Here is a 15,249-nt window from a genome sequence, read left to right on the forward strand (position 1 = left end):
GCCCGGAAGAAGCCAGAACCTGTGAAAGGGAGTATGAACTTGGAAGCTACTGTGCCACAAATGGAACTGACCGGTGGGTTAGTGCAGATTCACCTATGAAGACCACCAGAAATGGGCTTATTTTTACAGGGAAATTGGGAAGAGAAAAAGCTTGAGGTTCAGGGAGAGGACAAAGGGAATTAGCAAGACCCAAAAGATGTGGTGGGTGAAACACATGAAAATTCAGGGGTGTCTCGGAGCTACCCTTGCCCCACCCAGTTATACTGTTTCTCTTCATAATACCTTAATATTCTTTGGGAGTGGCTTGTTCTGACTCACTGCCATCGCGACTAAGGCAATCACAGCCAAAGCAAAGAGGAACCCCAGGAAGAGCAGGGCCTTTCTAGGCCAGGATGTCCTCGGTTTGGTACCTGTGACTGGCAAAGAAGAGCGGATGTTAGGAACCATGCCAAGCACTCAGAGCAGCAGCCGCAGCTATTGCAGGTGATGGGACAGTCAGCACTGTTCCTTCTCACGGCCACAGCACAAGATGTCTGACTGGCCTGCCCAGGGAGAGGCCATGGCAGGGTCTAGCGTGTACAGTCGAGAATGTGACTGCAAGGCCACATCACCCAAAAGTGGATTATAACAAAATGCAGGGGCAGCACCTTCAAACCTGTTCTTCACAACATAAATTACGTGCACGTTTGTGTTAATGTAACACTATGCACCAAGATGGGCAATACAGAAAGTTGTGGTTCGCATGGCAACCACTACTTGGGCTCACTGTGAGCTGTATATGCAGCCTTCCTGTCACTGTACAGAGTGAGGGTCTCAACACCCCCCTACCCCCCAGTGCAGCCTCTTCTGAAGGATGAAATCATTTGTGGAAGAAGGTGACTAGAACTGGGATGGTGCGAGGGAGGGAAGGTAACTGGCACATTACCCCTGTCACATTACCCCTCACCCCAACCCATGCCAGCTCCAGTCACTTCCCGCCCCCATCATCACCTTCCCCCCATCCCCGCTCCACCCCGGCGCCAGTCACCTGCCCCCCTGCCCCATCCCAGCTCAACTCACCTTACTCCTGCTCCATCCCCCATCCCGGCTCCACTCACCTTCCCCCTGCGCCATCCCCCATCCCAGCTCCACTCACCTTCCCTCTGCGCCATCCCCCATCATCACCTTCCCCCTTCCCCACCCCCCATCCCGGCTCAACTCACCTTCCCCCCCATCATCACCTTTCCCCCACCCATCCCAGCTCCACTCACCTTCCCCCCATCATCACCTTCCCCCTGCTCCACCCCCCATCCCAGATCCAGTCACCTTCCGGCCCCCCCATCCCAGCTCCAATCCCCCATTGTCACCTTCCCCCCTCACCTCATCCAAGCTCCAGTCACCTTCCATCATCACCTTCCCTCCCACCCTCCTGGCTTCAGTCACTCTCCCATCCACCCCATCCCATCTCCAGTCACCATCCCCCTCCCCCAGGCTGGATCCAGTCATTCCCTTCCCCAACTCCATCCTGCTTCCAGTCATCTTCCTCCCCTCCCCTTCCCTCCATCCCATTCCCATGGCTGTATCCAGTCATCTTCCCATATCCCATTCCATCCCACCTTGTCTCCTTTGTAGGCGGACATTAAACAATACTAAATTAAAGTGAGCTCCTTTCTGCAGCTTCACCTGGCCCTGTCTCTTCCTGCCCCCACCAGCCCTTTCTCCTCTCCCAGCCCTTTCTCCCCCTTGGAGTACCTCACTGAGGAGCATCCTGGCTCTGCCACCAGACCCCAGTCGAGTTGGTCCTGCTGGTGGCTTGTGACGCTCTCCCAGACGCGGCTATAGGTTCCGAGCAGCCCTCCTCTTTTGGGTGCAGCAGCCCCTGTGGAGGTAGAGGCTGCTGGGCTTCCCCTCAGTAGCTGCTTCTCCATTGTAGGGAAACACCTCACTGCCACAGCTAGGAACAGCTGCACAGGAGAAGCCAGGATGCTCATGTGAGCAGCAAGTGCTCTGCTGACCCAGTCTGAGCTGCCCTGGGGCACCCTATTCACTTAAATTCTTGAATACCATGTGGCGCCCTGCAAATACCACTCAGTCCTGTAGTGGAATGGGGCAGTGCTGCACCCACTGCTGCCCACGTAACTGGGGCACTGGGGCTTTCCCCAGAGCATACAGCAGATTTGGGAACCCTAAGGATACAGGTCGGTGTAAACTCATGACCCATGTCCACTCAGCAACCCCACACTGCCGGAGATCTGCTCTTTCACCCTGCACTGCCAGCGTAAGTGAAACTTCGTCATACTTGGTCACAGCCTGTACATCATTGCTCCCTCTCCGACCCAACGTTGGAATCCACCCCATCTGGGCAGGCATCAAGCACTCCACCCCAGAGATTGGAGCCAAGCCCAGATGTGAATCATAGAATCTTAGAATATCTGGGTTGGAAGGGACCTCAGGAGGTCATCTAGTCCAGCCCCCTGCTCAAAGCAGGACCAATCCCCAACTAAATCATCCCAGCTAGGGCTTTGTCAAGCCGGGCCTTAAAAACTTCTAAGGAAGGAGATTCCACCACCTCCCTAGGTAACGCATTCCAGTGTTTCACCACCCTCCTAGTGAAAAAGTTTTTCCTAATATCCAACCTAAACCTCCCCCACTGCAACTTGAGACCACTACTCCTTGTTCTGTCACCAACTACCACTGAGAACAGTCTAGATCCATCCTCTTTGGAACCCCCTTTCAGGTAGTTGAAAGCAGCTATCAAATCCCCTCTCATTCTTCTCTTCTGCAGACTAAACAATCCCAGTTCCCTCAGCCTCTCCTCATAACTCATGTGTTCCAGTCCCCTAATCATTTTTGTTGCCCTCTGCTGGACATTTTCCAATTTTTTCGCATCCTTCTTGTAGTGTGGGGCCCAAAACTGGACACAGTACTCCAGATGAGGCCTCACCAATGTCTAATAGAGGGGAATGATCACGTCCCTCGATCTGCAGGCAATGCCCTTACTTATGCATCCCAAAATGCCATTGGCCTTCTTGGCAACAACGGCACACTGTTGACTCATATCCAGCTTCTCGTCCACTGTAACCCCTAAGTCCTTTTCTGCAGAACTGTTGCCGAGCCATTCGAACCCAAGTCTGTAGGAGTGCATGGGATTCTTCCGTCCTAAGTGCAGGACTCTGCACTTGTTCTTGTTGAACCTCATCAGATTTCTTTTGGCCCAATCCTCTAATTTGTCTAGGTCCCTCTGTATCCTATCCCTACCCTCCAGCGTATCTACCTCTCCTCCCAGTTTAGTGTCATCTGCAAACTTGCTGAAGGTGCAATCCACGCCATCCTCCAGATCATTAATGAAAATATTGAACAAAACTGGCCCCAGGACCGACCCTTGGGGCACTCCACTTGACACCAGCTGCCAACTAGACATGGAGCCATTGATCACTACCCGTTGAGCCCGACTATCTAGCCAGCTTTCTATCCCCCTTATAGTCCATTCATCCAGACCATATTTCTTTAACTTGCTGACAAGAATTCTGTGGGAGACCGTGTCAAAAGCTTTGCAGGCATCCCTGCCTTTGCTTCTAATTTTGGTCTCTGTTTTTGCAGTGGCTCCTGCTGGCCCCGTTCAGCCGTTGGGTCAGGTTCCAGACCAAAACAGGATAAAATGGCTTTTCTGGTTCCAAGTTAGTTATCCGCGAGAATGATGCTGACAAGGCTGATGAGTGATTCTCCACAAGGACCTCCCTGCACTCAGAGAAATGAGCCAGGGCAGAGATGTCACTGACATGGGAACTGGTCAGGGAAATCAGGAGAGCACTCACAGCTACTTTCCCATTAAATACTGATGGAAAGACAAACAGGTCATGTTTGAAGCAAACCAGAAAACCAGCTGTGAACAAAGGCATCTTGCATGTGATACAGAAACAGTATGCTAGTGGCTCGGGAACAGTGTTCCCACACTTTTGAGCGCTATTGTCCTCACAAAAACGAGGAGTCCTTGTGGCTTAGAGACTAACCAATTTATTTGGGCATAAGCTTTCGTGGGCAAAAACCCACTTCATCAGATGCATGGAGTGAAAAATACAGTAAGCAGTATATACATCATAGAACATGAAAAGATGGGAGTTGCTTTACCAAGTAGGGGGTCAGTGCTAATGAGGCCAATGCAAGGTGGATGTCACCCATTTCCAACAGTTGACAAGAAGGAGTGAATATCAAGAGAGGGAAAATTACTTTTTGTAGTGATTCATCCACTCCCAGTCTTTATTCAGGCCTAATTCGATGGTGTCCAGTTTGCAAATTAATTCCATTTCTGCAGTTTCTCGTTGAAGTCTGTTTCTGAAGTTTTTTTGTTGAAGAATTGCCCCTTTTAAGTCTGTTATTGAGTGTCCAGGGAGACTGAAGTGCTCTTACTGGTTTTTGAATGTTACAATTCCTGATGTCTGATTTGCGTCCATTTATTCTTTTGCGTAGAGACTGTCCGGTTTGGCCAATGTACATGGCAGAGGGGCATTGCTGGCACATAATGGCATATATCACATTGGTAGATGTGCAGCTGAATGAGCCCCTGATGGTGTGGCTGATGTGGTTAGGTCCTATGATGGTGTCTCTTGAATAGATATGCAGACAGAGTTGGCAATGGGGTTTGTTCCAGGGATTGGTTCCTGGGTTAGTGTTTTTGTTGCGTGGTGTGTAGTTGCTGGAGAGTATTTGCTTCAGGTTGGGGGGCTGTCTGTAAGTGAGGACTGGCCTGTCTCCCAAGGTCTGTGAGAGCGAGGGATTGTCCTTCAGGATAGTTTGTAGATCCTTAATGATGTACTGGAGAGATTTTAGTTGGGGGCTGTAGGTGATGGCTAGTGGCATTCTGTTATTTTCTTTGTTGGGCCTGTCTTGTAGTAGGTGACTTCTGGGTACCCTTCTGGCTCTGCCAATCTGTTTCTTCACTTCACCAGGTGGGTATTGTAGTTTTAAGAACACTTGATAGACATCCTGTAGGTGTTTGACTCTGTCTGAGCGATTGGAGCAAATGCGATTGTATCTTAGAGCTTGGCTGTAGACAATCGATTGTGTGGTGTGATCTGGATGAAAGCTGGAGGCATGTAGGTAGGAATAGCGGTCAGTAGGTTTCCGGTATAGGGTGGTGTTTATGTGACCATTGTTTATTAGCACTGTAGTGTCCAGGAAGTGGATCTCTTGTGTGGACTGGACCAGGCTGAGGTTGATGGTGGGATGGAAATTGTTGAAATCATGGTGGAATTCCTCAAGAGCTTCTTTTCCATGGGTCCAGATGATGAAGATGTCATCAATATAGCGCAAGTAGAGTAGGGGCGTTAGGGGACGAGAGCTGAGAAAGCGTTGTTCTAAGTCAGCCATAAAAATGTTGGCATACTGTGGGGCCATGCGGGTACCCATAGCAGTGTCGCTGACTTGAAGGTATAAACACAAACACCTATAGGTTAAAAGTGGCAATTCTTCCACAAAAAAACTTCAAAAACACACTTCAACGAGAAACTGCAGAACTGGAATTAATTTGCAAACTGGACACCATCAAATTAGGCCTGAATAAAGACTGGGAGTGGATGGGTCACTACAAAAAATAATTTTCCCTCTGTTGATATCACCCCTTCTTGTCAACTGTTGGGAATAGGCCACATCCACCCTAATTGAATTGGCCTCATCAGCACTGACAGTCTCCCCCCCACTTGGTAAGGCAACTCCCATCTTTTCATGTGCTGTATATTTATACCTGCTCACTGTATTTTCCACGCCATACATCTGATGAAGTGGGTTATATCCCACGAAAGCTTATGCCCAGATAAATGTGTTAGTCTCTAAGGTGCCACAAGGACTCCTTGCTGTTTTTGCTGATACAGACTAATACGGCTACCACTCTGAATATTGTCCTCACAGGTGCTGTACATGCAAGGTCATGTCGCACAGAGCATGCATACAGAGCATTTTATACAGAAATGCGCTGCGGGGGTGTGTATCGCTCTCAGGATGAGATCACGCCAGTGGGAGCTGAGTACTTGAATTTCAAAAAGTCAGGACTACACCCCTGGAAAGAAATGTCCTGCAATGGGCCAACTGGGCTTAGTCTGCACCAGGACTTGCATTTAAGAGCAGTCTCAGGCTTTGGGCTAACACAAAGGTGCAGAGGGAGGAGGAATTTTGCTGTTACAGCTGCCAGCATTTCCCAGACGATGACCCGAGAGGCTGTTCTAAGTCCCAAACTCAGCTACTATTTAGAAGAGGAGCACTGCCAGTACTGAAAGAGACTTCACATGAGTGGGTGGCAGGTACCTGGAATCAACCTCTGCTTCTGCAATTCAGCTCAACCACCCAATAACCCGATAGGGGACTGGGGGGTGGTATAGCACGAACCTCTCTCCATTCACCATGAATTACAGGCCCTTTGTGCAGAATACAACAAACACAAAACTCTGATTAACATGTAATGCTTTCCTTCATGAGTCCACATTTAGGAGCTGATTTTTGCTCTTAGACCTGAACACCAGTAGCCAAGGCACAAGCGGCCAGATAGTGGCTCATGCTATGGGCCCCGTGTGCTGCTGTGGTGATGAAAAGTGTCTGTAAAACTGGCGTAACCAGTCAAATGACGAGTCTCTAGTGTGCGGGAAACCCTGGAGGGTGAAGAACAGGTGTAACTAGGGGCAGGTCTACGTTTAAACACTACAGCAGCATAGCGCTTCAGTGAAGATACCGCTACACTGACGGGGGAGCTTCTCCCATCGGTGTAGTTAATCCACCTCCATGAGAGGCGGTAGCTAGGTTTTACACTGTAAAGAGAGTGGTCGCTGTGGATAAGCTATTACCAGCAGGAGGGTGGGGTGGGGGGAGAGAAAACCTTTCGTAGTGATAATCACCCATTTTTTCATGGTCTGTGTGTATAAAAATGTCTTCTGTACTTTCCACAGTATGCATCCGATGAAGTGAGCTGTAGCTCACGAAAGCTTATGCTCAAATAAATTGGCTAGTCTCTAAGGTGCCACAAGTACTCCTGTTCTTTTTGCGAATACAGACTAACACGGCTGTTACTCTGAAACAAGAAATTCAGTGTTGCTACAGCCTTTCGCAAAACAGTGAAGCTAAAGAAACTTGACTCTCCCCTTTTCCCTGTCTGTGAATGAAAGAATTAAAAATCCTATTCATTTAATATCAAACATCAATGTTATATGTGCCAGATACAGTAGTAGAATGAGGAACTTTAAACTGGACATTTCAGCAGCTTGCAGAATGTTGATGGAGAAACTGCAACTTGAGCAAGCATAACTGCAAAATTGGCCAAGGGATGCACCACCAAGGAGCTCATGGAAAGCAACTTGCAGCGATAAATTGGTGTCTGGGGCAAGCCAGCCCAAGGTATTCCCGAGATGGTTCTACAAACAGCTATGGCCTAACTTTTCTTATACAAGCTTGTGTGACAAGGTGTGTTGCACAAAAGAGACTGGAAATTTCTGGTCCCAGTTGCAAGAATTCAAAAGCTGAAGTCTCTTCCCTGATTGGATGATGAGAGGACTACTCTCCTTCTGGTTGGACATTTGGAATCTTTGGAAGAAGTATGGGTCACCATCTGATTGGTCCATGCCAGCACCTCCAAGAAAAGGAACCAACTTGGACCACCCAGCAGATATAGGATAAAATAGCCTGTCTCCTTCAGCACATCACTTTCTGAAAGCTCAAAAAACCTGGAAGAGAGTAGACTGAGGTTCTGAGCTGGCTACCTGGGAGTCCTCCTGGTGACATCAAGTACCAATCTCAGATAGGTACCTGTAAACTGGTCTCTTTCTATTTTCCAGCAGTTCAGGTTGTCCATCAGCTCGCTGGCAAAAGACTATAGTCATGTCTTTCCTTTGTTCCCCCGTGTTTGAAGTGTCAACTTCTGCTGTGAACAATAACTGAGATGAAAGCTGACTGCTGAGCAAAGAGCTGGTGCTAAGTAACACACAGACTGTCTCTTGGCCTAAATCAGTCAGCTGACCACTTCCTGAAACAGAGTGCCAAATTAGTGAGGAAGTGTACATGCTTTGGTATGTTTTTTAGAGATTGCCACAGAGTTACAGTGTGCATCCTTGTTTTGTGACAGGCTCCAGTCAAGTCTTAGGGTGACTAGGTGTCCGGTTTTCGACCGGGACACCAGGTCAAAAAGGTACCCTGGCAGCTCCAGTCAGCACCGCTGACCAGGCCATTAAAAGTCCGGTTAGTGGTGCTGCGGTGGTAAGACAGGCTAGTCCCTACCTGTCCTGGCTGGCACTCTGCTGTGCCCCGGAAGTGGCCAGTAGGTCCGGCTCCTAGGCAGGGGGGCAGGTCCACGGGGCTCCACACCCTGCCCCCGCCCCGAGCACTGGTTCTGCACTCCCATTGGCCAGGGTAACCGGCCAATGGGAGCTGGGGATGGGAGGGCAGTGCCTGCTGGTGAGAGCGGTGCATGGAGCCTCCTGGCCCCCCGCCTAGAACCTGGACCTGCTGGTTGCTTCCGGGGGGTGCGCAGCGCCAGCCAGGACAGGCAGGCAGCCTGCCTTAGCCCCCCGGAGCTGCTGACTGAGAGCCGCCCGAGATAAGCCCAAGCCCCAACCCCCTGCCCTAGCCGTGAGCCCCCCCCAAACCCGGAGCACCCTCCTGCACCCCAAACCCCTCATCTCCGGCCCCACCACAGAGTCTGCACCCCCAGCCCAGATCTCTCACCACCCCTGCCCCCCAATCCCCTGCCCCAGCCCAGTGCCCCCTCCCACACCCTGAACCCCTCATCCTCAGCCCCACCCCGGATCCCTCACCTCCTCCTGCACCCCAACACCCTGCCTCAACCCACAGCCCACTCCTGCATTCCAAATCCCTCAGACCCATCTCCCCAGCTTGAAGTCCCCTCCTGTACCCCAAACCCCTCATCCCCGGCCCCAACCCAAAGCCAGCATGCCCAGCCCAGAACTCTCACTCCCTCCCATACCCCAACCCCATGCCTCAACCCTCAACCGTCTCCCACACTCTGAATCGCTTGGCCCCACCCCCCAGGCTGGAGCCCCTTTCTGCATCCCAAACCCCTCATCCCCAGCCCCATCCCAGAGCCTGCACCCCCAGTTAGAGCCCTCACCCCCTCCTGCACCCCAACCCCCTGCCCCAGCCAAGGGAAAGTGAGTGAGGGTGGGGGAGAGTGAGCCACCAAGGGAGGGGGAATGTAGTGAGCAGGACCTCAGGGAAGGGGCAGGGCTAGGGTGTTCGGTTTTCTGCGACTAGAAAGTTGGCAACCTTATCAAGACTGTTGTAAAGTAGCTTTAAAACTTAACAAGTTCCTGTTGCTAACTAGGATTATAAACACTACACTATAGACTGTCTACTACAGTTAATGGTTTCATACTGTCTTTAAGTTCTCAGTGTATTTGACATAAAATGAGTCAGAGTGTGCAAGCTTTTTGTACTGGATCCTGTCTATACCAAGACAAGGTGGGTGAGGTACTATCTGACTGGACCAACTTCTGTTGGTGAGAGAGACAAGAGCTCTGTGCAAGCTCGAAAGCTTGTCTCTCTCATCAACAGACGGTCCAATCAAAGATATTACCTCACCCTCCTGATCTCTCTAATATCATGGGGCCAATATGGCTTCACCAACACTCAGTCTAGAGAGTCTGTAAGAAATGTAGGAGTTTATTTTAGGTAGTTAGGAGTGTTAGTCAGACATTGGGCTAATATCATTCTGTGAGAAATACGTTAAAAAGGACTGACTATTACAGATAAGAGAAGGAGACCTTGGTGAATTGGCATGTAAGTAACTGACCAAATTGTCTTGTAATCTAGTTTTGGATTGTTTTTCCTCAGCTGGAATTAATAATAAATTGGCACAAGAGAGGCCCTATTCTAGTCAAAAATCTAAACAAAGTCACCTTCCCAAGCTAGTAATTGAGTATAAATGTTATTTTCTATTGTGATTGTGTGATTTCATTCTGAAAAAACTTGAATTATTATAAATCGACCAACTTTCTAGTCTGTTTGCACCAAATCATAGTCCATTACCATTTTTGTCTTATTTTCTTCTATACTATTAGTTACTGTGGTTAAGGATAATCAATAAAACTTAATGCAACTAAATTCAGCTCTCAAGTCTTTTTCTTTAATTAAGCAATCAAAATTAAAAGAACCCTCTAGGATAAGTATAAAATTAAAGGTTTCAGAGTAGCAGCCGTGTTAGTCTGTATTCGCAAAAAGAAAAGGAGTACTTGTGGCACCTTAGAGACTAACAAATTTATTTGAGCATAAGCTTTCGTGAGCTACAGGATCCGATGAAGTGAGCTGTAGCTCCCGAAAGCTTATGCTCAAATAAATTTGTTAGTCTCTAAGGTGCCACAAGTACTCCTTTTCTTTTTATAAAATTAAAGTGATCTTAAATTTGGTTATGGAAATAGATCTGTGTTGTGAAGAAAGGCGCTGAGTAGCAAGTAGAAGGAAGGCCTTGAAAATAATGAGTTACCACCAGGCCAGAAGGAATGAAGTAGGGAGGACGTCTTGTTCCAAGAATAACTAATGAGATAAGGGGAAGTTTCTAAAAAGCAGCTTCTGACTGATGGGGGTGACTGTAGATTATTTTATATAAGAGAAAAATAATCTTTCTTAAAAGGATCCAGCAACACCCTTCCCAACCCCACACATTAGTGTTAAAGCCTGTGTGAGCCCAGAGAATCTGTGGGGCAGCAAGGAGGGAGGAAAGGCCTTGGGGAGAAAAGTGGTTGTAAATGTTATCTGGATTAAGACTGGAAATAAGTTTGAACTGTCTCCAACTGGTTTTCAGCTGAAGTCAGTACTCGGCCATGACATCACTTGTTTGTTAAAGGGAATAAAAAGTAAACTCTTAAAGGGTCCATTGTTAACACCCGCCTGCCCACACTGGAACCGACCAGGATGGTCTAAGTACCCCTGGGTTTAGCCTGTTTGTAAGTATCTTAGATCAAATGCTTATAAATGTTTTCTTACTGTTTGGAGGTTATATATTGCTTATTAGTTAGGCTTTTTAGGCATGTTTAGAGCAATTGTATGAATACCATTTGGCCTTTTTGATTTAATAAAGGAATTTCTGGTTACATTGATGTTTGGTAATTTCTCATATCAATATTAATAATTTCAAATATTATTAATCCAACAAACCCTAAGAAACATGGAACAGGTAATCAGCTAAGCAGTAGCTTAACTAAGATTGCTTTATACTCAAGCTTTCTTACAATGTTTGGGAGATTTTATTCACATCTATTCATTTAAAAATATTTTGTAAGTTCAAATTCTGGAGCATGATTCTGCAACAGGTTTTATGGCTGTGAAACAGAACAGTACACATGGGGATCTGTCCTTAGATTTAATCTCACTGGAGCAGGGACTGTGCTTGTAAATGTGTCCCAAATGTGTTTTAACACAGCCAAATACAGTACATCTAGGAACTAAGAGTGCAGGTTATTCCTACAGCGGAGGTTCTCAAACTGTAGTCCGTGGACCACCAGTGGTCTGCAAGCTCCATTCAGGTAGTCCGCGGATAGTTTCCTCTGGAGGTGCACGCCTGGGCAGCTGCACACAAGAGAATGAAGGGCCACCTACCTAATTAGTGGAGCTGCGCAGGCATGGCTCTGCTAATTAGGTGCCTGGACCATGGAGAAGATGCACATGTAAGGTGAGGTGGTGGCCTTGGGGGGAATAGGGGGTAGGTGGGAGGGGCACTGGGGTGAGAAGCAGGGGTGGGAGGCATTTGGGGGGCTGTGGCGGCCAGAAAAGAGGTGACTTTCCCCAGCTCCAGGGTTGCAGCTGCTGGGGAGAGATGGCCCTCCTTCCCAGTCCCAGCTCGGGGGCTGCCATGGTGGGGGAGAGAGGGCACATCCACCGCATTAGAAAGGTAAGACTACAGATATTAAAATATGAGTTGTGTACTTTTATTTGTAGAACAAAAAAACGTTAATTATTATTTATCCAAAGCGCTTTACAACAGTTAGCGAATGGTACAAACAACATTTGGAAAGATCATTAAGTGGTCCGCTGAGACCCTCAGCAATTTTCAAGGGGTCCACACAGAAAAAAGTTTGAGAATCATTGTCCTACAGGATGGGAGCTTATGTCTTGGAAAGCAGTGACTCAGAGAAGGCTAGAGCCGGCTCCAGGCCCCAGCCTTCCAAGCAGGCGCTTGGGGCGGCAGTCCGTGGGGCTGCGGTGGGAATTCGGCGGCGGCAGCTTCTCTGTATCCGCCCGTGGCGGCGGCAAATCGGCGGTAGCTTGTTCCTTTTTGCCATCTGCAGCGGCAGTTTTTTCATAGCTTGGGGCGGCAAAAACTGTAGAGCCGGCCGTGAAAAAGGCCACCGCAGACAATCATCTCCACACGAGCTCTCATTGCAGTGCAGTGGCAGAAAGCTAAAGTTATTCTTAGATCTATAAAAAGGTGACTATCAAGTAGAAGTAGGAAGTGATCTTACCTCTGTACACAGCATTTGTAAGACCACCATGAAAATACCATGTCCAGTTCTGGGATCTGCACTTCAGGAAGAATGTGGAAATACTAGAGAAAGTTTAAAGGAGGCCCACAAAAGTGATCCAGGAGCTGAAAAATAAGCCTCACAATGGGAAGCTAAAAGAACTAAACTTACTAAGTTTATTGAAGAGATGGTTGAAAGGTGACTTGACCACAGTATCACAATACTTCCACATGGAAGAGAGATCTGATAGCAAGGGGTTTTTCAACCTTGCTGTCAAAGGCATAACAAGATCCAATTGCCAGAAGTTGAAGTTAGGCTAATTCAGCCTTGAAATAAGATGCAATTTCCTAGCAGTCAGAGTGAGTACACGTTGGAACAGCTCACCGGGGAGGTGAGGATTCACCATCACTTGGAGTCTTTAAAATGAGATTAGATTTTTTTAAACAGTTTATTTTAATCCATCATCAGCAAGAAACAAGCCTGTTTCTCAGTGAGACCCTGACAGCGTGACACTTGTGGCTCAGGAGGCTGCAGACCCACAATGGCTCTAAGTCAGGCAGATGGGGTGCAGCAATTCACCATATGCTCACGTTCATTCAGGGTTCCATACCTCTGCTCTTGCTGTCCTGCAACTAGTGCAGCCACTTTACTGAGCACACACACACAGCACTGCGTTGGACACCAGAGCGGCCACTGTTCCATGGACCCTTCTGTTACATTCAGAGCTGTGAGTGGGGCCTGGGCCTGGGATGGAGAAAGATTTATTTTAGGCTGCTTTTTTCTCTTCTCTCTTTTTAAGTGCGGCAGGATCCCACATGTCCCAAGGCAGAATTAACAGCACTGTCTGATCCTCCATGAACAGTGAGCTCCTGCTGCTTGCCTAGCCAGATGCTGGCTCTCTGATTGTTATTAACTACTGTGGATATTCGGGTGTAAGGCCATGGTATCTGTGCACATCATCGGAGATCCTGGGCAGAGAGCCTGTGGTGATCCTGCAAGCCCAAGGATGCTTGTAACTGCAAAAGCTAGTTCCTGACATGAAGGAACAATCAGGCTATCCCTCTCCCTCCCCCACTCCTGTAGCGGATTGCACAGCCTGGAAGTGGGCATAGTGGGGCTTTGTGCTCAGCGTAAAATTCCAGGTTTTGTGTGTGTGCTGGCAGCGAGGAGACAGTTTGTTTCCAATGAAGTGATGTCATGGGGGTTACAGACAGGACTTCCCTGTGACCCAGCCAGGACATTCTGACAATCTCCCCATTCATTGCATTAGCACCAAGCACATTCCTTCCATCTGGAGACATTCCCACTAAATCGGTCTCCGCTCCAGCAGCACAGACAGCTCAGACCATTAGATAGCAGCCCCAGCTGCACTTCCCAGCTTGTTTACATGGAGTGAAGGGGACCTCAGATACACTGACCTTCTTCCCAGCCCCATGCAAAGCATGAGTAATTGGACTTTGCACAAGAAATCTGAGAGGTGCCAAGGGAAAAGGAACTATCTCCACCATTCAGCGCTGAGCAGCTGCACACCTGTTCTGCTACTACAGGCCATGAAGCCCTTTCGCATCACCTACATGGAGAAAAGGAGTACTTGCAGCACCTTAGAGACCATCTTCCTTTCCAGTGTCATTCTACATAGAGAGTTAAGGGCTGTGGCTCTGGCCAGTGCTCTGCACCCCCTCACCAGTCACTAAATTTTCCTTTGTGGAGTTCCCCTGTGTGGCCTCCCCTCCATGACCCCTGCCCTACAGAGAAAGCAAAATGATCCTGCTGGTTAGAGCTACCACACCTGAGGAAGGAGGGGAGCATTTGCCCTTAAAGCAGCTGTTTCATTCTGACTCAACCTCCACCCGTTCACATTGGATCACGAGATATTCCAAAGCAGACTGTGAAGAGTTATAAAGGGATCTCACAAAACTGGGTGACTGAATTTCATCTAAAAAAGGAAAAGGAGGACTTGTGGCACCTTAAAGGCTAACAAATTTATTTATTTAGTCTCTAAGGTGCCACAAGTCCTCCTTTTCTTTTTGCGGATACAGACTAAAACAGCTGCTATGCTGAAACCTGAATTTCATCTGCCATTTTGTTGCCCAATGTTGATAAATGCAAAGTAATGCACATTGGAAAACATAACCCCAACTATGCATATAAAATGATGGGGTTTAAATTAGCTGTTACCACTCATGAGAGAGATCTTAGAGTCATTGTGTATAGTTCTCTGAAAACATCCACTCAATGTGCAATGGCAGTCAAAAAGGTTAACAGAATGTTGGGAATCATTAGGAAAGGGATAGATAAGGCAGAGAATATCATATTGTTTCTATATAAATCCATGGTACACGTACATCTTGAATACTGTGTGCAGATGTGGTCACCCCCATCTCAAAAAAGATATATTGGAATTGGAAAAGGTTCATAAAAGGGCAACAAAAATGATTAGGGGTATGAAACAGCTTCCATATGGGAGAGATTAATAAGACTGGGACTTTTCAGCTTGGAAAAGAGATAACTAAGAGGGGATATGATAGAGGTCTATAAAATCATGATTGGTGTGGAGAAAGTAAATAAGGAAGTGTTATTTACTCCTCCTCATAACAGAAGAACTAGGGATCACCAAATTAAATTAATAGGCAGCAATTTTAAAACAAACAAAAGGAAGTATTTCTTCACACAATGCACAGTCAACCTGTGAAACTCCTTGCCAGAGGATGTTGTGAAGGCCAAGACTATAACAGGGTTATAAGTTCCTGGAGGATAGGTACAGATAAGTTCCTGGAGGATAGGTCCATCAATGGCGAGTAGCCAGGATGGGCAGGGATGG

At 47.8% G+C, this 15,249-nt stretch overlaps 1 protein-coding gene across 3 annotated transcripts in view; it reads right to left on the minus strand.

The window, feature by feature from the left end:
* The window catches only part of ENTPD1 (ectonucleoside triphosphate diphosphohydrolase 1), a 77,542-nt gene that overhangs the window by 32,039 nt on the left and 30,254 nt on the right, over positions 1-15,249 (minus strand). For 2 of the 3 annotated variants that reach the window (XM_073354698.1, XM_073354696.1), the window contains exon 2: positions 283-416. In XM_073354698.1, coding sequence (XP_073210799.1) covers positions 283-324 — 42 coding nt within the window. In that variant the 5' untranslated portion in view covers positions 325-416. The remainder of the gene's footprint in view (positions 1-282; positions 417-15,249) is intronic. The other variant, XM_073354697.1, reaches the window with a different exon arrangement.

This window comes from Lepidochelys kempii, chromosome 7 (assembly GCF_965140285.1).
Source record: "Lepidochelys kempii isolate rLepKem1 chromosome 7, rLepKem1.hap1, whole genome shotgun sequence".
Lineage (NCBI taxonomy): Eukaryota > Metazoa > Chordata > Testudines > Cheloniidae > Lepidochelys > Lepidochelys kempii.